Raw genomic sequence first — 22,342 nt, 5'->3', positions numbered from 1 at the left:
ATTGTCTTTCTAAGTCTGTTTTTTACTGTTCCATTCATCCTTTCCACTAATCCGGCGCTTTGTGGATGATAAGAACAATGATTTTTGAGATTAACCTGTAGTGCTTCTCCTACGTATTGCACTATTGTATTAACAAAATGCGCTCCATTATCTGAATAGACTGTTTCTGGTATTCCAAATCGTGGGATGATGTCTTTGCATAATGCTTTAGCCACTGTAAGTGAATCTGCATGTTTTGTAGGGAACAATTCTACCCATTTTGAGAAGGCATCAATTATGACTAAACAAAATTCCTTCCCTTCATGTTTACTCAGCTGTATATAATCCATATGAATCACTTGAAAGGGATATTGTGGTGTTGGAAATTTACCTCTTTGGGGTCTCAAATTGCCTTGTGAGTTGTGTTTTGCACATATCATGCATGCTCTACAATGCTGTTTTGCATATGCATCGAACCCATAAAGACAAAAAATAGATTGCAATTGCGATATCATACCCCCTGATGAGACATGCGTCACGCCATGGCTCATAATAGCTGCCCATTTAAACATATTTTTTGGCAATATGGGTTTCTTTTGTGGTCATACGTACAAGTCATTTGCATACGTAGCTCCTTTAGCTATCCACATTTGTTTTTCTCTGTCTGTTGCCTGCTGTTGCATGTCAGCAAGCAGTGTATGACCTAAATGCAAATCTGGAGTAGTTTCCTGTACAACAAAAATAGAAGAAGCTGCTGCTGCCTCTTTTGCTGCTCTGTCAGCAAAATCATTTCCTTTTGAAACACTGTCAGAGCCATTGGTGTGAGCCGCACATTTGCATATAGCAATTTGTTGAGGCAACTTCACAGCTTGCAGTAGGGCAGTTAGGAGAGTGGCATGAGTCACTGGCTTTCCAGACGATGTCACCATTCCACGCTCCTCCCACAGTTTTGCAAACACATGCACTGTGCTGAAAGCGTACTGGCTGTCCGTATAAATTGATACGGCCGTACCTTGAAACAGATAGCAAGCTGCAGTTAAAGCAACTAATTCAGCTGCTTGTGCTGAAAATGACGATGGCAATGAAGCAGAATCTAATACTTCTGAATTTGTGACGACAGCATATCCAGATTGCGTTTGTCCATAAGCATTTTTGGGGGAAGAACCATCCACATACACGATTGTACTGTTTGGGATGGGTGTGTCCCGGAGGTCTGGGCGTGCTTTTGTACAAACTGTTGCTACATCAAGACAATTGTGCGGCTCACCATCCTCAGGTAAAGGTATCAATGTGGAGGGATTCAATGTTGTACATCGCTCTATCGTAAGGTGTGGCTGTGATAATAGCAAGGACATGCACGAAAGATGTCTTGCTGGGGACAAAAGGCTCATGTTTGTCTGCAACAGAAGTGCAGAGACTGCATGTGGAACTTTCAATGTCAGCTGATGGAATAGAACAACATTACTGCTACTTTGAACAGCCATAGAGGCTGCAACAACAGCCTGTACGCATGGTGGTAAAGCACTTGCTACTGCATCCAATTTAGATGAGTAGTAGGCAACTGGCCTCAATTTTGAGCCATACACTTGAACCAAAACACTAGTCATGAACTTATTCTTACAATCAACTGTTTGAATGAATGGTTTACTATAATCTGGTAGTGCCAAAACTGTGGATGACACTAATGTTTGTTTTACTTTTACAAAGGCTTCCTCAGCATCTTTGTTCCATTCCAACACGGTTGACATTGAAATATCATCTTTGTACATCAAATCAGAAAGTGGACTAGTCAACTCTGCATAGCAAGGAATCCATGCCCTGCAGTAATTTGTCAAACCAAGAAATGACATCATCTGCTTTTTGGTTTGTGGTTTTGGAGCGTGCAAAATTGCTTCCTTCCTGTCAGACAGGATCGTGCGCCCTGTGGCTGATAACTCATGTCCTAAATATTTTACTTTATCCCTACACAACTGAACTTTGTTTCTACTCACTCTGTGGCCATTGTCAAATAAGAAACATAATAATGCTACTGTGTCAGTTATGCAGTTTTCTCGTGTGTCAGAGGCAATCAAAATGTCATCAACATACACTAACAGTTGGCTATCTGCCGGTGGAACGAAATTGGCTAAACATGCTGACATGACTTGAGAATAAATAGTTGGGCTCTCTGCGTAACCCTGCGGTAATCTGGTGAATGTATATCGTTGTCCTTTAAAGGTAAAAGCAAACCAGAATTAACTATCTGGATGTACTGGCACAGAGAAAAATGCATTACTTATGTCAATTACTGAGAAACTATTAGAATTTGGTCTCAGCGAATTTAACAAGGTGTGTGGATCTGGGACACATGGTGCTCTTTTAATCACAGCAGCATTTACTGCCTGCAGATCTTGAATCATTCTCCACCCCACTGAGGGCGGAGCCTTTTTTACCGGAAATATGGGTGTGTTACATGGTGAATCTGGACATGGCACTATTACTCCTGCTGTTAATAAATCCTCTATTACTGGCCTGATTCCGTCAATTGCATCAGGTTTCAATGGATACTGTCTTACACATGGTCTGTATTCTGTTTTTGGCCTTATAACTACAGGTTGTGCATTTTTAATCAGTCCTACGTCTGAAGGACCTGTTGTCCACAATCCTGACGGTACTGAAGAGAGAAGAGCATCCTCTTCAGGACTCAACTGAAACACTCAGGATTGTGAAGTGGACGCATCAATGTGTGTTCCAGCTGTCAGCACCAATGAGACATTAACTGGCACTTTATACAACTTGGTTGATGGACTGAACTCCGTTCGTGGGCCAACTCTACTCCAATCAGAGGCTGACAAAGCTGTTATGACTGTCAGTCCAAATTCTTGCCATTCTGTCAAATATGGCTTACAAAGTGACATATGTAATGGCATACCTGTGAATCTCAATTTTGATACATCTTCAGTGGCGCCTGTTACTGTTATGACAACTGTTGAGTTGCCATCATGAATCAAATCGGTCATTGTCAGTTTCACAGGTGAAACATTTTTCAATTTAGTTTCATAGTCACCATCCGGACCTGGAGGATCTTTATGCCACATTGTGACATGCAGGTCAGGTGGTGACATCTGTTGTTCAGGATTTTTTAGTAGGGCTGTCGCTTGCAAGACGACAGCTTTACCCCATCCTGCAGCATCTTCTTCTGAAATGTCAAATGTATAGTAATAGTGGAATGTGGGGTCAGCGCTTTCTTCTCTTACCATGTTAACGCCTCCTGTGCGTTCAACAACTAATTTCCCTTGTTCCACAATTATGGACAAGCCCAATGCAGTCAATCCGTCTCGTCCTAGGAGGTTAACTGGACATTGTGGCATGCTCAACACTGACATAGTACACGTCAGGCCAAGTGGATCTGTCAACGTTATGGGTTTGGTGATAGGGACGTCTGATGTTTGTCCATTTGCAGAGCGAACCCTAAAGATTTCGTTGCTTAATTGATGGACAGGTATGTTGTCATTACATGTGGTTCTACATGCTCCTGTATCACAAAGGAATGTCACTGGTCGTCCATTTACCAACAAAGTCACTTCTGGTTTTGGTACCGGATTTCCCAGCAAGACACACAGATCCATATCACAATCAGACTGCCTATCTGATGTGGAATCATGGATTATGGATTCTAGTCATTGTGGATACTGTGGCTGCGGAGGATTATTCCGTTGTGGAATTCTCCCTGCTGCTCCCTCAGTAGGTGGATTCGGACAATTTCTATACATATGTCCCTCTCTTCCACAGTTCCAACAAATCAGGGGACCACGTGGTGGCCCTCCCTGTCTGTGCTGCTGTTGTGGTTGCCATGGTCCTTGACGTTGTGGCTGTCCACCTTGTCTATTTTGCCATGGCTTTTTGGGGCGTTTGCACTGCTTCTGCTGTCTCAAGTTACCCTGCTGGTAATATATTTCATCATCTCCATGTGCTACATACACTCCTTTGTCGCTGTTTCTTGTCTTTTTCTGCTTTAAGACTTCTTCTGCATGACAGCAGTGTGTATGTGTTTCTTCCAATGTGCCTGTAGGCAATCCAATCCAATGTTTCTGTATCCAAGCTTTTATATCCTTATTGGAATGTTGGATCAGAGCGTTTTTCAATTGTTGTTCATACACAGGTGTTTCTGGCAATATGCCACTATGGACCCTAAATACATTCTCAAACCTGCACCTAAACTCTGTCCATGGCTCTCCTTCTTTCTGAGTTGTCCTGGTAATTTCAGTATAATTTATCTTTGGTCCTAACACTCCTTTCGCACGTGTAATCATAGCTTCCACTCTTGTTTTCAAGACTAGATCATCATGTGTCAGTGGTACGCCTTGTTGATCTGCAGGATTCCAGTCTCCGCGTACCTGACTCCATTTAGGGCCACATGCTTTCATCCACACCTGTTGGACTTCAGGTCCATTAAGGTGGTAAGATGTTCTAATGTTTTCTATATCCTGCATAAAGCCCTCGATATCGACATGTGGCGATGGTATCATGTCGACTGCTGCTTTGATATCATCAGCATTCCATGTCCGATAAACGAGCATGGTTGGTAGCTGTCCTGCTGTTCCTGCACGAGGATTTGGTACTTCTGTCATAGGATAGGCACCTCCCTGATCACTATGTTCCACCATGGGAGGGGCTGTAGGCACTTTCGCTTGACTGCGTGTTTGTGGTTTTTCTGGTTTTTCTCTTTTTACCTTAGGTTTTACTGCCAAATCATACTGTGGTGGCGGTACATCGTCATCCTCTGGTAGAGGAGATAAAGGTCTCTTTGTCACCGACGATCCAGCCGGCGGTGGTTGTTGAGGCTGTTCTGGCTCTCTGTGCTGAATTATCACATCTTCTTCTGCCTTACCTACAGCTTTCTTTTTCCTCGCTTTCTCTAATCGTCGCTTCTCTGCTCCTTTCTGTCTGTTCTCTGCTTCCTCCTCCCAAAATGCCACTAAATCTGCCCCTACTTTCTGCATCTTTTTCTCATCACCTTTATGTTCCCGTTCTAACTCCTTCTTCAGCTTTTGTATGCTGATCAGGTTCAGTCGTCCGTCAAAGTCATGTTTATTTATCCAGGTCTCCAATTTCTTTGTTGCTTTTGGATTTTTTGCCTCCATAAATTTCCAGTCGTCAGTTGATAAATTTTCCTTATTTTTAGACGTCTTACCCCCCATTTTTATTATATTTTTTATCCCTTGTTATAATTTGGACTTCAGACGGGGGCACACCTAGGGTGTTCTAAATCTGAAGTTTTCACACTTTCTTTGGACGTGACAATCAATTTGCCGTCGTGTGGTTGATTCCTTTCACCTCCCCGTAGGAAGCGGAATCACTTGCCTGCTGCTTCCACACGCACAGTTGTCACTAACGTTGTCCAAAGTATTACACTTTCACACAGTTATTTACACTTGCGCAAAACACTATTTACACATAGAAACACTCCTAATAATCGTACGCGTATTCTTATGTCAGGGGAGCTCGCCCTCCCGTGAAATTTAACTAATGTCCTGCATTAGGGGACTCCGCCGTCCCTGCCAGATTTAACTGCTTTTTTACAGTGCACATATTCCTACCCGGGATTTCCTTTACGTATTAAAACAGAGGAGTCCGCCCTCCTTACAGAGTTTAACTGTGTTTCATTAACAGACGATTCTGTATCATCGCTTACGGAGTTTAACTGTTTTATGTGATCACTTTTATCCCCTACCGGTACGCGTATTAAAACAGAGGAGTCCGCACCCTCCTTACAGAGTTTAACTGCTTTGCATTAACAGACGATTCTGTATCATCGCTTGCGGAATTTAACTGTTTTATGTGATCTGATCACCACTCACTCAGTACTGTTTACAAAGAAATTTTACTCACTGACTCGACTTCCTGTCTGTCTTCTTCGGGAAAATCTCGTCAACCAGACGATGCCAACGGTGGTCGACAATTGCAGACACGATCAATCGATCGATCGGACCTTGGCCAAGGATTTACGTCTGGACTTGACGACCTCCGCCGGACACCTCCGGTGTTGTTGAGATCCCGGACGAGCCCCCAGTCAATGTTGGGTATTTTCTCCTCCAAACATTTTTAAAACCTTTAACAAGACAAACAGAGTCAAGAAACACCAGTGAGACAGAAAGTCAAATTTTACGCGCGGAGTGCGGCCAGGCTGTACACCAAGGCTACACTAAAGTCTGGCCTGCTTTTCCGCTCTTTTTATTAAGAGACGCCCTCATCACATAAACAAGAAACTTGTCCTAAGGGTGGGGGTGATGACGCAAGACAAGTTTCTTCCCATAACATAAACGCATACGTCAATAAGTGCAGCTGTAAGGAAGAACACTTTCAGGTCAGCACATCTCGTTCGTCTGTTGCAGGTATCAGCTGTTCTGCATCTGCCTGAAGTGTCCTGTCTTTCACACTCCTTCACACTAAACACCACATCACAATAGTCAAAACGTTCTCTTACTCCCAGTCGTTAGAGGCTGCGAAAACAAAGTTATATTATAATAATAAGTACATCCAGCCCTTCATTCCCAGCTCAGATTGACCCCAGAGTGCTAAAACAAAATTGAATTCTCAGGATTGCATTAAGACAGGTGCAAAACAGCACATCTCCGTTCTCATGAGAAAGAAGACAAAGCTAAAACAAGGTTGAATAACACGTACATTCTCAGGGTGAAGTGCAAAACAGCACAACACCGTTCTCATGAGAAAGAAGACAAAGCTAAAACAAGGTTGAATAACACGTACATTCTCAGGGTGAAGTGCAAAACAGCACAACACCGTTCTCATGAGAAAGAAGACAAATGTACAAATGTTTAACAGTGATAACATATATACAAAATCCTTAACAGTGGCATTGTTACAGTTTCTCTGGTGTTTGTGGATTCAGTGTTATGGTTTCTCGTGTTTGTGGATTCAGTGTTGTAGTTTCTCTGGTGATTGTGGGTTCAGTGTTATAGTTTCTCTGGTGTTTGTTCAGTGTTATGGTTTCTCTGGTGTTTGTGGGTTCAGTGTTATGGCTTTTCTGGTCTTTGTGTGTTCACTGTTATGTTTCACTGGGTGTTCACTGTTGTTTCGCTGTTTTTTGTGTGTTCAGTGTTATGGTTTCTCTGGTGTTTGTTCAGTGTTATGGTTTCTCTGGTGTTTGTTCAGTGTTATAGTTTCTCTGGTGTTTGTTCAGTGTTATCGTTTCTCTGGTGTTTGTGTGTTCAGTGTTATGGCTTTTCTGGTCTATGTGTTCACTGTTATGTTTCACTGGTGTTTGGGTGTTCAGTGTTATTGTTTCTCTGGTTTTTGTGTGTTCAGTGTTATGGTTTCTCTGGTGTTTGTTCAGTGTTATGGTTTCTCTGGTGTTTGTTCAGTGTTATGGTTTCTCTGGTGTTTGTTCAGTGTTATCGTTTCTCTGGTGTTTGTGTGTTCAGTGTTATGGCTTTTCTGGTCTTTATGTGTTCACTGTTATGTTTCACTGGTGTTTGGGTGTTCAGTGTTATTGTTTCTCTGGTTTTTGTGTGTTCAGTGTTATGGTTTCTCTGGTGTTTGTGGGGTCAGTGTTATGGCTTTTCTGGTCTTTGTGTGTTCACTGTTATGTTTCACTGGGTGTTCACTGTTTCTCTGTTTTTTTGTGTTCAGTGTTATGGTTTCTCTGGTGTTTGTTCAGTGTTATGGTTTCTGTGGTGTTCAGTGTCATGGTTTCTCTGGTGTTTGTTCAGTGTTATGGTTTCTCTGGTGTTTGAGTGTTCAGTGTTATGGGTTCTCTGGTGTTTGTTCAGTGTTATGGTTTCTCTGGTGTTTGTTCAGTGTTATCGTTTCTCTGGTGTTTGTTCAGTGTTATCGTTTCTCTGGTGTTTGTGTGTTCAGTGTTATGGCTTTTCTGGTCTTTATGTGTTCACTGTTATGTTTCACTGGTGTTTGGGTGTTCAGTGTTATTGTTTCTCTGTTTTTTGTGGGTTCAGTGTTATGGTTTCTCTGGTGTTTGTGGGTTCAGTGTTATGGTTTCTCTGGTTTTTGTGTGTTCAGTGTTATGGTTTCTCTGGTGTTTGTGGGTTCAGTGTTATGGTTTCTCTGGTGTTTGTGTGTGTGTGTGTGTGTGTGTGTGTGTGTGTGTGTGTGTGTGTGTGTGTGTGTGTGTGTGTGTGTGTGTGTGTGTTATGGTTTCTCTTCTGTTTATGTGTTAAGAGTTATTGTTCCTCTTGTCTGTGTTGGGGTTGGGGGTGTGTGGCATTGTTACAGTTTCTCTGGTGTTTGTGGATTCAGTGTTATGGTTTCTCGTGTTTGTGGATTCAATGTTGTTTCTCTGGTGATTGTGGGTTCAGTGTTATGGTTTCTCTGGTGTTTGTTCAGTGTTATGGTTTCTCTGGTGTTTGTGGGTTCAGTGTTATGTTTCACTGGGTGTTCACTGTTGTTTCTCTGTTTTTTTTGTGTTCAGTGTTATGGTTTCTCTGTTTTTTTGTGTTCAGTGTTATGGTTTCTCTGGTGTTTGTTCAGTGTTATGGTTTCTCTGGTGTTTGTGTGTTCAGTGTTATGGTTTCTCTGGTGTTTGTTCAGTGTTATCGTTTCTCTGGTGTTTGTGTGTTCAGTGTTATGGCTTTTCTGGTCTTTATGTGTTCACTGTTATGTTTCACTGGTGTTTGGGTGTTCAGTGTTATGGTTTCTCTGGTGTTTGTGGGTTCAGTGTTATGTTTTTTTGTCTGTGTGTCACTGCACTCTGTTTCTGTTTTTGTTTGTCTTTAATCACTTGCCTTACACTGTTCTCAGCTCACAGTATATGTCATTTTGTTCTGGTTTTGTTCTGACTTGTACGTTTGTACGTTTTCCTTATTGTTTTTGTTTTAGCTCTCTGTGTTCTCCTTTGAAGTCTTAGTTTCCGTGGACATTTTGTCTGTTTCTCCCCCTGGTGTATTCTTGGTGGGGGGTTTTTTTTTGCCTGTCCTCTGAGTTTTTCTCCATCTTCATCAGCCCATACTTTTTGTTCTGCTATTACTGGACTGCCACTTTGTCATCCACAAATGTGGTAATAAATTGTCTTATGGTATTACAGACCCTCTGTCAGTGTCCTCCCGTCTGCCATCTGTCATCTGTAATCTTTTACTTTGACTCACTGCTCCTCCTGGTGAGGCGAGAATTCTCAATTTCCACCCACATTATTCACTAAAAGCTGTAAAACACTCACCCTCCTATTGTTGTCATTGTGTAAATTCTAATTTCTTATGTCTTATTGGAGCTTTCAGGCTGAGAGGTTGGCTTGTTTCTTCTTCAAAAAAGTCATACCCACTTAAATGCTTGTTAAAAATACAGTTTACAATGCCAGTCTGTGGTTTAACTGTTTGCTGCTCAGTTGTATTAATAAGTACAAATTGGCAGAGGAGGTTTTTTTTTTTTTTTTTTTTTGTCTTTTAACTGTGCTTTTTAAATTTTAGTTTTTTAATTCATTTTAAATTGTTTTTGAATTGTTTTGTGTGAAGCACCTTGGGGCGATGCTATCATGAGTTGGCGCTTTATAAATTGAATAAATTGAAATTGATAGAGGTTATGTGATCTCCCCATCTGTCTGCGCATGTGCAAACTCAAAAATTAGTAGATGGATTCTGACGAAGCTTTGTATTGGTCCTATTCTCAGAGAAGAGTTCAACAAACTCTGAGCCATATCCAGATCTGACCCAAAATTTGTAATTTCTTTGCTTTCTTGTGACTGATTTACTGGTATTTCAAAAACCTTATGATAGTGCAAATCTCCATACATTGGTGAGTCAGAATTCTGCATTTAATCTCAGCCTTCTGTATGATGTCACAATTGAACCATTGGTGGGGAGGTTGCTGAGCTGAGGTCTGCAATAATAATGTTTTGTTATTATTATTATTATTATTATTATTATTATTATTATTATTATTACAGTAGTGGTCATCACATAACTAATAGCACTATTTTTGTTTGTGTCACCGACAGCAAATACCAAAGGCAACAAACGCTCTCGCACCAGAACTGATTCTTACACCGCAGGACAGTCAGTGGGTTAGTTGACAAACGTGTCCCTTTTTGCTCCTTTGCATATGTTAACTCATGCAGCGTGGTGTTTTAATGACTATGTGGTGTGCAGAGGCCCTGGAGGGAATCGACCTGGGAGAGACCACACACAAGAAACCGGGGACCACAGTGCCTGAATCCATTCACTCGTTCAGTGAGTTTAACAGCTTTGTGGGTCATTGTGTGATTTATTTCTTGCTGTGCTGCCCTTAAGTGGCTCTGTTACTTCTTACACCTACTGAGCTACTTAAGTTTGCTTTGGTTTTAGTTCTTTTGCACAGAGATTGTTTTTGTCTTAGCTTGTTATTGGTTGTTACATGTTAGAGAATTTTTGTGTCTGTACATGTATTTATTTTGTCAGTTGGAGATGGTTTGGTACAGCCTGAGGCGCTGAACAAGAAAGCCATTCAGATCATCAACAGAGTGCGAGACAAACTTACAGGCAAGTTCGAACAGCTTTTATAAATGTGTTGTGCTACTGTATTACACAGAAGAATACTTCAAAATATAATTTAAAAATGAATTGTAAATTGTGTTGGCAGAAACTTATTACTCTTAGTACTCTGGTGACTACAGTAATTGCAAACATCTCATTAGACATGAGGAAATTTTACAAAACTAATGTAGATTTCTGCATAAAATTAATCCACTATCACATTTTTAATATCTTCCTCATTTTTCATTAACTAAACACATTTCATCTTGTGTACAGGGAAAGAACTTTCCGTATTTGAAGTTGCCCTAAAAATGCCATGTAATTTTTTTTTTTTTTTTGAATGGGGGAATTTCATTGTTACCATGGTTTATCCTGATTTGACAATTGCTCATTTAGGTCGAGACTTCTCTCACGATGAGACACTGGATGTTCCAACACAAGTAGAACTCCTCATTAAGCAAGCCACGTCGCATGAAAACCTGTGTCAGTGTTACATCGGCTGGTCAGTATTGATGTTTGTCTTTGACATTTTCTGCTTCATGATTAAGGGCAACATCTGTACTGCTACTTATGGTTTAAACTGACACAAGAATTACTCAGAGAAGAATTTCTGTTGAATTGGATCTAATAAATGTGTGTGTGTGTGTGTGTGTGTGTGTGTGTGTGTGTGTGTGTGTGTGTGTGTGTGTGTGTGTGTGTGTGTGTGTGTGTGTGTGTGTGTGTGTGTGTGTGTGTGTGTGTATTGGGCTGCATTGAGTGCTTTCAAAACACCATCTGAAGTAACGTTTTCAAAAGTTACAGTATCTACTAATCTAAACAGTTTTATCAGTATTAACCCTAGTCCTGCCTCTGTGTGTATCAGCAGGCCCCCTTCCCCATGCCACCATGTTAAGCTTCCCCAGCCTCTCTTTTTACCAGGCTGTATTACAAGTTGGTGAAAAATCGTGTACAGTGAAAAAAGCCAATTTTCTCTAAGACATAATACCCATATGAAAGTCATAATAAATTAGTAGAATAAAGAATGTAGAATTCAATAGTGATTTCATGGCTTATATTCTTATTCAAAAATTATTCAAATATGGTGAAAATCAGTGGTAGGCATAGTTCTGCTAATCAGCTAACTGCTAATTATCGAAGATAATGTTTTCATTATCGGATTAGCTTTTCAGATAACTTTGAAAACCATTATCGGACTAATTATCTTCCGATACGTTTTGGTCTGATCATTTTTAGACCGCTAACATATTTTTGCAGACATTGTAAACAAAGCTGAATAGTTACAAACATTTATGAAATCTAAAATCCGTTGAGTACCTATCTGTGTTTTGTAGTAGTAAATGTTTTATAGTAGAAGTGCAGTTCTATCGTCCATTAACAGAGGAGAGCTGGTTCTAAAAGAAACCGCTGTACCCTCTGCAGGCAAAGGAGAACTGGCCACAGAAAAGAAAAAAAGCTAATTTCTTTTGACCCCATACAGATACGCTGGCAATATTACCCAAGTCATACAGGCATACAGTTTTAACTTTCTGGTTAAAATTTTAACCAAACTAATTTCGGACAAGTTATTTAAATTAACGTCATGTCTGAAGTTTTATAAAGTGAAAATATCAGATATATGTTTTAGTTTTAAAGTAATGCACTAATTTTGAAGGTTTTAGTGTGGACATGCTGTGTCCAGCAGTGCATTATGGGTAATGTCAGTACATTCACGACAGAAGAAATGCATTTGAGACGCTCTGATCAGGCTCCACATGGACAGCAGCATTAAACTCTTTGTATATTGTGCCTAAAACGCTCGTGAATATATTCTCAGGGTTTATAGACGTTGTTATTGTTTGTTTTATGTAAAAATGCCAGAAGAAGCTCAAGTTGCTTCTGCATTATTTTCAAGTGGAATCATTGCAATCGATTCCTGTTTGCTATTTAGAGTCCTGCTTATGTCAAACACTGTCTGCCGTCTTTGTTCCAAAGTAATATATATAAGATGTCTGAAATTCAGTTTGCGTTTATTAAATTCCACGCAGCTTAAACGTAGCAGACACGGATTATCTGGAATTTTGTTTTGGCAGGTTTTCACGGTCTCTACTGCCATCTACTGGACAGTAATGTTCTTGGCAGTATTCGCCCTAAAGCTGGGCAGACACTGTACAATATTTTCAATCATTGTACTCGGCTCCAGCTCAAACTTGTACGACAAAACCGCACGGTGTAAAGGTTCAGAGTGCACGATTAATGTTCTCACATTATATGGCCGATGCTCTGATGTGATCTGACTGCTCACATTTTACATTCAAAAACCACACATCAGACTCATGTTTCCAGAAGCAAAACGTAAACAGAAGCTTTTTTTTTTCCAAACTTTATTTACATTTCTTATTTTTACAAAAACTCTTGATGGGAGACATCAAAGTTTTAACAACAAACAAACAAGACTTTACATGAGTTGAAGAAAGGGGGGGAGAGAAACAGAAGCTGCTCTCCAAAAAATATATGATCACTGTTTATGCTCTCGACAATTCCACATCGGTGTTTGCACAGGCACAGTGTCAGAGGATGGACGCTTGTAGCGCTTCAGCAGCGGAATAGCCTCACGACGGCCGACTAGAATATCAAACAAGTTTAATTTTCATCCGACCATACGATTGCTGATCGGGAGGTGGTCGTGAGAGGTTAAACACAGCTCGTTACTCCATGTATACTACACGATGCAGGACGCACGATTAAGCTGAAACTCAGCACAAGCCAAAAAATTCTTGCACGAGTGAAAAATCTGAAAAAAGGGCCAAAACTCGCACAGTGTAAGCCCAGCCTAAGTACTGAGCGTCTGGGCACCAGTAGATCATGGTAGTGTTCTATTTATTTTGACACCGGTTATATCAGACAGTTATCTAATTACAACTTGGCCTTTTTTTTTTTTTACAAATAAAAAAATGACATATTTTACAAAAGCACATTTATCTGTAAACACCAACACATGACACACCTCACATTAACGTGTTGTTTTACATAGAATGAATGAGTCAACCAATCGGTGTTAGCGGAAGCACATTTTACCCATAATCCCTTTGATGTCTGTCTGTGTTTGTTACAAAACTTCAGAATTAGTGCATTATTCAACATTAAAAGATATATGTTATATTTTAATTTTGTACAAATGACATAATTGACATTAATGGAGTTATTCTCTCAGTATTAATTTTATTTATAAACCAAACCATGAGTCAGCACTGCTTTATTTTCCAAGACCTCCGCTTCATGGGAACACTGTTATTGAGTAGAGAGTTGAGCTTCGCTGCTCCTCTCAACCACTTTGCTGCTGGAAGTTATGTAGTAAACAGGAGCTTCCAGCAGTAGGCAGAGTGCTCAAAGACAGAAGTGCTTGACTCATTGTTTGGGTCTATAGTCACCTTTGATGCTACCAGAAGCAATCATGGTGTTAAAACTCAAATTCAGCTTGGTAGCAGTTGCAAGTGTAATGGAGATAATACTGGAAGTTATCGATTATCTGTAGCTTCCGATAAATTTTTGGGTGGTTTATCGTTTAGCTTTATAAAAGATAACTTTTCAGTTAGCTCATTATCTGTAATTGAAGCTAATTTTTTTGATTAGCTGTGTCCACCACTGGTGAAAATGGAGAACTGTCATGCTTATACAGAAGAATAACTTACCATTTTGAAAATACCATCCTGAAATATGACCAATATTATTCACCATTCCTGGTTCAAACCCCACACCTGCCACATTTCTCCATGTAATGTGGAGCTGCATCAGGAAGGCATCCAGTGTAAAACCTGGTGCCAAATCAACATGCAGAACCACCTTGGATCTGCTGTGGTGACCCTGAGTGAAAACAAGGGAGCAACTAAAGGACTTACTTACTTAAGACCTCTGCAACTGGAGATGTGAAATAAAATGGCTGCAATTCCTTAGTAGTTCATGTGTTATTTTTGTTAAACACCTTGAAGTTGAAACTGACAGTCTTCCACAATGTGCGCACATTTTGATTGTGTAATTTCAATTACTTTGTGGTGGTGTACAGAGTCTAAATATCAAAAATTGTCTCAGTCCAAATACTTGACCTACTGAACCTGAGTGCATTTATTCCAGCTCAGGTTTTAATAGCCAACAATGATTTTGATTTTGCTTGTGATTGTGCCCACCAAGGGCAGAGTCTATGAAATATGTTGTAAGCGATAATTAAGTGTTTCAGTACCTCAGCCCAGTCTTGGTCTTGAGACCACCTTTCTTTTCTCAATCTTATCTTAGTCATGGGCTAAAATAAGTGCGCACATTAATTAAAATTTTTAATAACAACACACAATAGATCTCATTATCTATCTCAGACTTTTACATTTTTTTTTAAACCTTTTCACCTCATACCATGTTCAGGTTGACCTGTCTCAGTCTCATCTCCACCAAAGACTCGGTCTTAACCACTCCAAAATCTCAAAGGATTGGTCTCGACTCAGACTCGATAGGTGGTCGTGTTCCCAGTCCTGGTCATAGTGCCAGAAAGAGTTCATGAATTGTGACTAAACTTGCTCCTTCCTCAAATCCTGAAGAAGTCCAAGGTTGGACACTGAGACGCAGTGACGAGTTTGTTCTTGTTCCTTCACTGCTTTCATCATGTTTGTCTTATGATATGTTTGTTGTTGGTTTATCCTTTTTAATAAATGTGCAGCCTTCACAGAGGAGTAGATACAAGAAACACCAGTCACATGTTCCAGTAGTTTTGCTCACCAAAAAATTGGATGATCTGGTGCAGATGCTATGTTCTCCATACATTGTTTAACACTTTTAAATGTAAATACAAGAAAATAAAAGCTGAGACTCTAAGTGTCTTCAGCGTGTTTAAAAAGTGTACTTTTGGAGGACTGTATCACTTTGTCTCTGGTAACAATGTCAGTGTTTCTTTACACTGGTGAATAAGGTTTTCTTGTTGTCTGCAGGTGCCCATTTTGGTGAAGGACCATCTTTGACAACCAAAGTTACATATGACTGTTTTTTTGTTTTTGTTTTGTTTTTATTTGTTTGTTTGTTTTGTAATTATTGAAATGCCACAAAGAAGTACTCGACTCAGTTCAGCACTCTCTGAAAAATATATTTAATGACAGGGCTGTATTTGGAAAAACATCTCAATGTGTTGTTGGATAATTGTCAGTTTGTTAATGTTAAAAACTCAGTTTTTAATCTAATAATCAAGGCTTTTTTTTTTCTGATAAAATGGAGGCTTTTACTTGCTTGTATGCAGTAATTTCTTTGGCCTGTTCTTTTTTCCCTGTTGACATGTTGTAATAATGTAAGCCATGACTTTGGTGGCACACTGTATGCTGATCCTTTCTTTTCGTGTGATGTGAAAATTTAAACCCTGTTTCTGTTCACTTTTTGGAGGTTAGTCATGATGTCATGTGACTAGAGATGACCGTGTATGGAATAATGTGCCATTAAACCTGTACAGATAAGTGACTGTTGGTGTTCATGTGATTCAGCAGGTCGTTCCTCAGGAATATCGCACAGAAACGTGAATGGCTGCAGGGGACATCTCTCCCTTTTGTTTTTTTGCTTGTGCCTACAGGGGGTGCTCTGACTCCTAGTAAGATTTTCCTGCAGCTTTTCAGGACTGTGGCAGAGACTGCTGTCAGTGCAGAGATGATGAGATCATCTCATGTAAAACCTGAGCAAAGATGACAAATGCTCTGGATTTTTCTCTAAATGAGCGCAGATTGTTTGTCTTCATCCATGAGAATGCAGGGACACAGTTTGTTATGGCAAACGCAGTCAATGAGCAATAAAAAAGAATCAGACAGAGCAAATTGCAGAGGCAGCAGTGAAGACAACTATTAATTTGTTTTTCTCTGCCGTTATCGGCCGTGTGCACGCTAGCTTTACTTTTAGTTCAGCTCATTGCTATTCCCCCTCTTATTTCTCCATTTGTTTGGTCCCCTGTTCCCATTCTCCTCTGAAGGTTAATTACTTAGATGGTTAAGGATTACAGTTCATTGATCTCTTGGCTGCCACACTCACCTCTGCAGTCACACCACTGATTATCTGTTCCTATCGATCAGTTCCTCCTCTGTTTTCACTCAGGTTTATCCTTTCTTGCTTCCTTTTGCTCCACTCTGTCATTTCTGTCCTGCTGCCGCCAGCAGCTCATTATTGAAAATGTGACTTTTTGTAGTCTGCATCGCTGTCGCGGCGCTTCTTTCTCACTCACCTAATTTGTTTGTATTTTTCCGGGTTCCCAAGTCTGTTGAGGGGCAGGTGAGTCATTAGCTGAAGTTAAATAGGCTCCATTGATTGGGAGAGGGATTTAGCTGTTTACCAACTGTGGAAATGGGCTGCAAAAAAACTGTAAGGCTGTCTGCAAGTCAGCGGTGCCAGATGATGCTCATTGGAAGACAATGGTCCTAAAAGATGGAGGATGAAGTTCTTGGCAGCAGAGACCACGGATGCATCAGGCTGCGCTCCATCAGGCTTTCAGGATGTCACATGAAGCCGTGTGAGCCAGCCACGGTGAGCAGGCAGGAGGAATGATAGGAAACAACCTCACATTCACAAGTGTGAGTTCTCACCTGTGCTCAGCCTGTTCCTCCTGCCTGCATTTCCTTCCTCCTTCTACTTACATTTCCTAACAAAGCTGGATGCTGTTCCACTTCTTCACCCAGAGCCCAGACCTCCATCAAGGACAGTAGTCCACTCTTCCATAGTATGTTCTACCTTTTTTGTTGCCGTACAGTGATTGAAATAAGATCACCAGTCACAAAAACAGGTGGTGTTCCACTGAATTTAAACTTTTATCCAAATCTCTATTAAATCCTACACATTCTTGGATATTATTAAAATGAATGTCTGAGAAATTAGTTCAAATGGCAACAAGTGCCCAGTCTCACAATGTTTTTGAAAGTGAAAAAAAAATCCACTCCAGAATTTTAAGTGTTTAAAGGACTGCATTTATTTTGCACTGACCTATCTGTTGCAGATACCCAGAATGCTTTACAGTGATGCACACATTCACTCAAACACACACCTCGATGTGATAATGCTGCTGTACACCTTTTCCAGTGTGATGGGGCATCGAACCAGGGATCCTGTGGTCACAAGCCCATCATTTCTTACTAACGGTAATGAAAACAATCTGATTGTTGAGGGTAATTGGTGAAAACATCTACAGCAACAGAATTACAATAACAGCAAAATCTGGCCATATGTTAGCTTCCAATTAAATATATGCTCTTATTATAATTTCATTACAAATACAGCAGCTCCACATGGTAGAGGAGTTTAAACTTACTACAAAAACATTTAATTTTCCAAAAACTACCAAATATTGTGGGGCTTTCATCTGTATAGTTTGCTTGGTTTCACGCCATAGAACCATCCTGCACTTTCTTCTTGGCTGGACGTGTTCATGCTCAGTAATATTACTACCAAAACTTGAAAATAAGTGTCTCCCCAATGCTATGGGCTTAATGTTATAATGGCAGCAAGCCCATTCAGCTAAGGTGCTAACTTCAGTGCTTTTGCTAGCCTCGTCCTGTTTAGTCCTGGCAAGTTCTACACATACGTGCAGCATTTGCACATGTGGGAATAGAATTTTTGGTCCTGTGCGTTTGCCTGTCCATCCGTGTGATCTCATTGTTTAATGGTCAGCCAGGGGCCCTTTTTGAATTTGAGGGAAAACTGGTTAAAAGTCAAGCTCAGAGAGGAAGGGTTAACATTTTTATTTCAGCTCAGGTCTCAGGACCCACCAAGGCCTTTAATGCCTTGAGTGATGTCCTACGACCTTACCTCTGTGGGGAAAAGTGCTTATTTACTTCACTTGAGCATTGACATTGGTGTTAGACAGCTTGAAGAAATTCCAACAAAGAGAATGATTAAAATGCAGACAGCAAATGAGGGACTACTCGTTTTCTCTTCTTCAGCTCGGGTGTTGCACGCTGCAACCAATTAAATTGTCAAGAAAACTTATGGCTGTTGTAAAAGAGTAGCTCAGCTGTGAAAGTAAAGCCAGAGATAAATGTTGCAGGACAGTTCAGTGGCAAGATTTTACTTTTAATTAGAAACCAGAATTAGAAACAGGCCCCATTCCTGACTGAATCAATACAAAATTCTACAAAACAGCACACTTATCTTTCTCCTTTATAGGAACACTGTGCACTTGTACTGCACCTGAGGCTGCTCAGTGCAACAGTGGTTAGCGCTCTGTCATCATGGAGACCACCTTGGGAGTTCTAGCCACCTGATTGCACTTACTTCCTTTCTGTGTGGCGTTTGCATGTTCTCTCTGTGTCTGCACCAGTCTTCTCACGCCATCAAAACATAATCGTTAAGCAAAATGATCCTTCAACTGCCGTTGACCAAGGAAAGTGTGTGTAGACCTGGACTTCACAATAAAAGCATTCTTCTTCTTTGTCTCTGTCTGGTCTAACAGTTGTTAGCAATAGGAAACAACGGTGATACCCACGAGCCAACCAGAAGAGCTTGTTTACAAGCTGTGGCGCCTGTAGCCAGGACTCAGGTTGTTTTTTTTTCTCTCACTGTGTTGGATCATCGCCATCCAAAGACTTGAAGGCACCTCAGCCCGCCTGACGTCTGCTTTATAATGATACTCGAAACATGTGCCATCAGCTTTCATCCTGTTAGACATGCCTTATGCAAAGATGCCAAAAAGCTTTTGCTGATATTTTCATCTTTCCATCTATTTTTCAAGTTAATAAAATGTCAGAAGCTCGGGACTCTGGACCTCCAAGCCATGCAAGGACAAGATTGGAAAACTGACACAGCTTGAACTGAAGAGTTGTGACCTCTCCAGAACCAGCACACAATGTGACAAATGTTGGTGGACTGTTTTTGTGCTGCCTTAAACCACAGACTACAAACTACAAAACCACAAGAAACACAATATGACTTTAAGTCCATCTATTTGATTTGGCCAAATAATGTGAATCTGGCAGCAGCACAATGGAGGAGTTAGCACTCTCACCTCACAAGAAGGTTCTGGGTTAGAGCCAACCAGCACTCACTTCCTCTCAGTGTGTTTCTTCTCTTTGTGTGTTTTGATTTCCTCTGGATGCTCTTGTTCCTTCTTCTTGTAGATCTGGATTTGCATTAGAACGAGCTTCCGGTGTCTGCTTTGAAGTTCTCAAAATTAAAAGTGCACATGATATAAAGTCATAATAACATAATTATAGAGACACTCGCATTGACATTGTCTCTGGGTACTTGGCCTTTGAGAACAAGAGATGCCTGGGAACAGCTTATGGAGTCACCAAATCACTAGACAGAGATGTTTGGCCATGCCAATTTCTTAGCAGGAGAATGAAGGTCATTGCACACTGTGAACCTCGCCCACGCACACGTTAATGTGGGCGGCGTTTAGCTAAACATGACGGAATTTGTTTTGCTGATGGTCGACGATTTGAACAAGCTAATTAACTGCTAGTTCTTCTAACACACACATACGCGCAAATAATCCACTACTCCGTAAGCCGTCTGGGGGCATGAAGAGCATTAGGATGAACACCTGGACAAATTTCTGATGCAATTTTTTGCAGGACTGAAAAAGTACACAGTTTTTTTTTTTAAGTATCACAGACGACATTGTCAGAATTATTTTCCCCTTTTCTGTTGTTTATAAATTAATATAATAACAAATGACAAGGATCTATAATGAATGTTTTTACATTATTTCAATGAAACAAATATTTAATTTGGTGAAAACTGAAACGTACCATTCAACGAGGCATAAATCATCTGTATATTAAAACCCAAGTGGCCTCTGGGTATGTTTACGCGTGGGTGTGTGTGTATAACTTCAATCATGGACAAACTGTGGAGAGCTGACATTTGCCGTTTGGTTTACTTATGTACAGTGAGGAAAGTAAGTATTTGAACACCCTGCAATTTTGCAAGTTCTCCTACTTAGAAATCATGGAGGGGTCTGAAATTTTCGTATTAGGTGCATGTCCACTGTGAGAGACATAATCTAAAAAAAAATCCGGCAATCACAATGTATGATTTTTAAAATAATTTATTTGTATGTTACTGCTGCAAATAAGTATTTAAACACCTGTGAAAATCAATGTTAATATTTGGTACAGTAGCCTTTGTTTGCAATTACAGAGGTCAAATGTTTCCTGTAGTTTTTCACCAGGTTTGCACACACTGCAGCAGGGATTTTGGTCCACTCCTCCATACAGATCTTCTCTAGATCTTTCAGGTTTGGAGTTTCAGCTCCCTCCAAAGATTTTCTGTTGAGTTCAGGTCTGGAGACTGGCCAGGCCACTCCAGGACCTTGAAATGCTTCTTATGGAGCCCCTCCTTAGTTGCCCTGGCTGTGTGTTTGGGGTCATTGTCATGCTGGAAGACCCAGCCATGACCCATCTTCAATGCTCTTACTGAGGGAAGGAGGTTGTTTGCCAAAATCTCGCAATACATGACCCCATCCATCCTCCCTTCAATACGGTGCAGTCATCCTGTCCCCTTTGCAGAGGAGCACCCCCAGACTATGATGTTTCCACCCCCATGCTTCATGGTTGGGATGGTTTTCTTGGGGTTGTTCTCATCATCTAAACATGGTAAGTGGCGTCGATCCAAAAAAGCTCTATTCTTGTCTCATCTGACCACATGACCTTCTCCCATTCCTCCTCTGGATCATTCAGATGGTCACTGGTGAACTTCAAATGGGCCTGGACATGTGCTGGCTTGAGCAGGGGGACCTTGCTGCCCTGCAGGATTTTAAACCATGACAGCATCATGTGTTACTAATGTAATCTTTGTGACTGTGGTCCCAGCTCTCTTCAGGTCATTGACCAGGTCCTCCTGTGTAGTTCTGAGCTTTCTCAGAATCATCCTTACCCCACAAAGTGAGATCTTGCATGGAATCCCAGACCAAGGGAGACTGACAGTCATCTTGTGTTTCTTCCACTTTCTAATAAATAATCATAACAGTTGTTGTCTTCTACCAAGCTGCTTGCCTGTTGTCCTGTAGTCCATCCCAGCCTTGTGCAGGTCTACAGTTTTGTCCCTGGTGTCCTTAGACAGCTCTTTGGTTTTGGTTATGGTGGACAGGTTGGAGTGTGACTGATTGAGTGTGTGAATAGGTGTCTTTTATACAGGTAACAAGTTCAAACAGGTGCAATTAATACAGGTAAAGAGTGCAGAATAAGAGGGCTTCTTAAAGAAAAATTAACAGGTCTGTGTGAGCCAGAATTCTTGCTGGTGGTAGGTGTTCAAATACTTATTTGCAGCAGTAACAAACAAATTATTAAAAAAAAAAAAAAATCATACATTGTGATTTCCGGGTTTTTTTTTTTTTTAGATTATGTCTCTCACAGTGGACATGCACCTAATACGAAAATTTCAGACCCCTCCATGATTTCTAAGTCGGAGAACTTGCAAAATCGCAGGGTGTTCAAATACTTATTTTCCTCACTGTATTTTGATTCAAGGTTAAACGCCACAAAAACAGAACATAGTTTTATATATATATATATATATATATATATATATATATATATATATATATATACTCAACAAAAATATAAACGCAACACTCTTGGTTTTGCAGGTGTGCCTTAGACTGTCCACAATAAAAGGCCACTCTGAAAGGTGCAGTTTTGTTTTATTGGGGGGGGGGATACCAGTCAGTATCTCGTGTGAATACCATTTGTCTCATGCAGTGCAAAACATCTCCTTCGCATAGAGTTGATCAGGTTGTCAATTGTGGCCTGTGGAATGTTGGTCCACTCCTCTTCAATGGCTGTGCCAAGTTGCTCGATATTGGCAGGAACTGGTACAGACTGTCGTATACGCCGGTCCAGAGCATCCCAAACATGCTCAATGGGTGACATGTCCGGTGAGTATGCCGGCCATGCAAGAACTGCGACATTTTCAGCTTCCAA

General features: G+C 40.6%; 1 protein-coding gene across 2 annotated transcripts in view; it reads left to right on the top strand.

Annotated features, from left to right (window-relative positions):
- The window catches only part of mtor (mechanistic target of rapamycin kinase), a 427,661-nt gene extending 411,763 nt beyond the window's left edge, over window positions 1–15,898 (top strand). For both annotated transcript variants that reach the window (XM_034171997.1, XM_034171996.1), the window contains exons 54-58: window positions 9,926–9,991; window positions 10,077–10,157; window positions 10,365–10,445; window positions 10,836–10,941; window positions 15,389–15,898. In XM_034171997.1, coding sequence (XP_034027888.1) covers window positions 9,926–9,991; window positions 10,077–10,157; window positions 10,365–10,445; window positions 10,836–10,941; window positions 15,389–15,404 — 350 coding nt within the window. In that variant the 3' untranslated portion in view covers window positions 15,405–15,898. The remainder of the gene's footprint in view (window positions 1–9,925; window positions 9,992–10,076; window positions 10,158–10,364; window positions 10,446–10,835; window positions 10,942–15,388) is intronic.
- Window positions 15,899–22,342: the final 6,444 nt, after the last annotated feature.

The sequence above is a fragment of the Thalassophryne amazonica genome, chromosome 6 (genome assembly GCF_902500255.1).
Source record: "Thalassophryne amazonica chromosome 6, fThaAma1.1, whole genome shotgun sequence".
Taxonomy (NCBI): domain Eukaryota; kingdom Metazoa; phylum Chordata; class Actinopteri; order Batrachoidiformes; family Batrachoididae; genus Thalassophryne; species Thalassophryne amazonica.
This window is presented reverse-complemented; position numbering and strand designations above follow the sequence as displayed.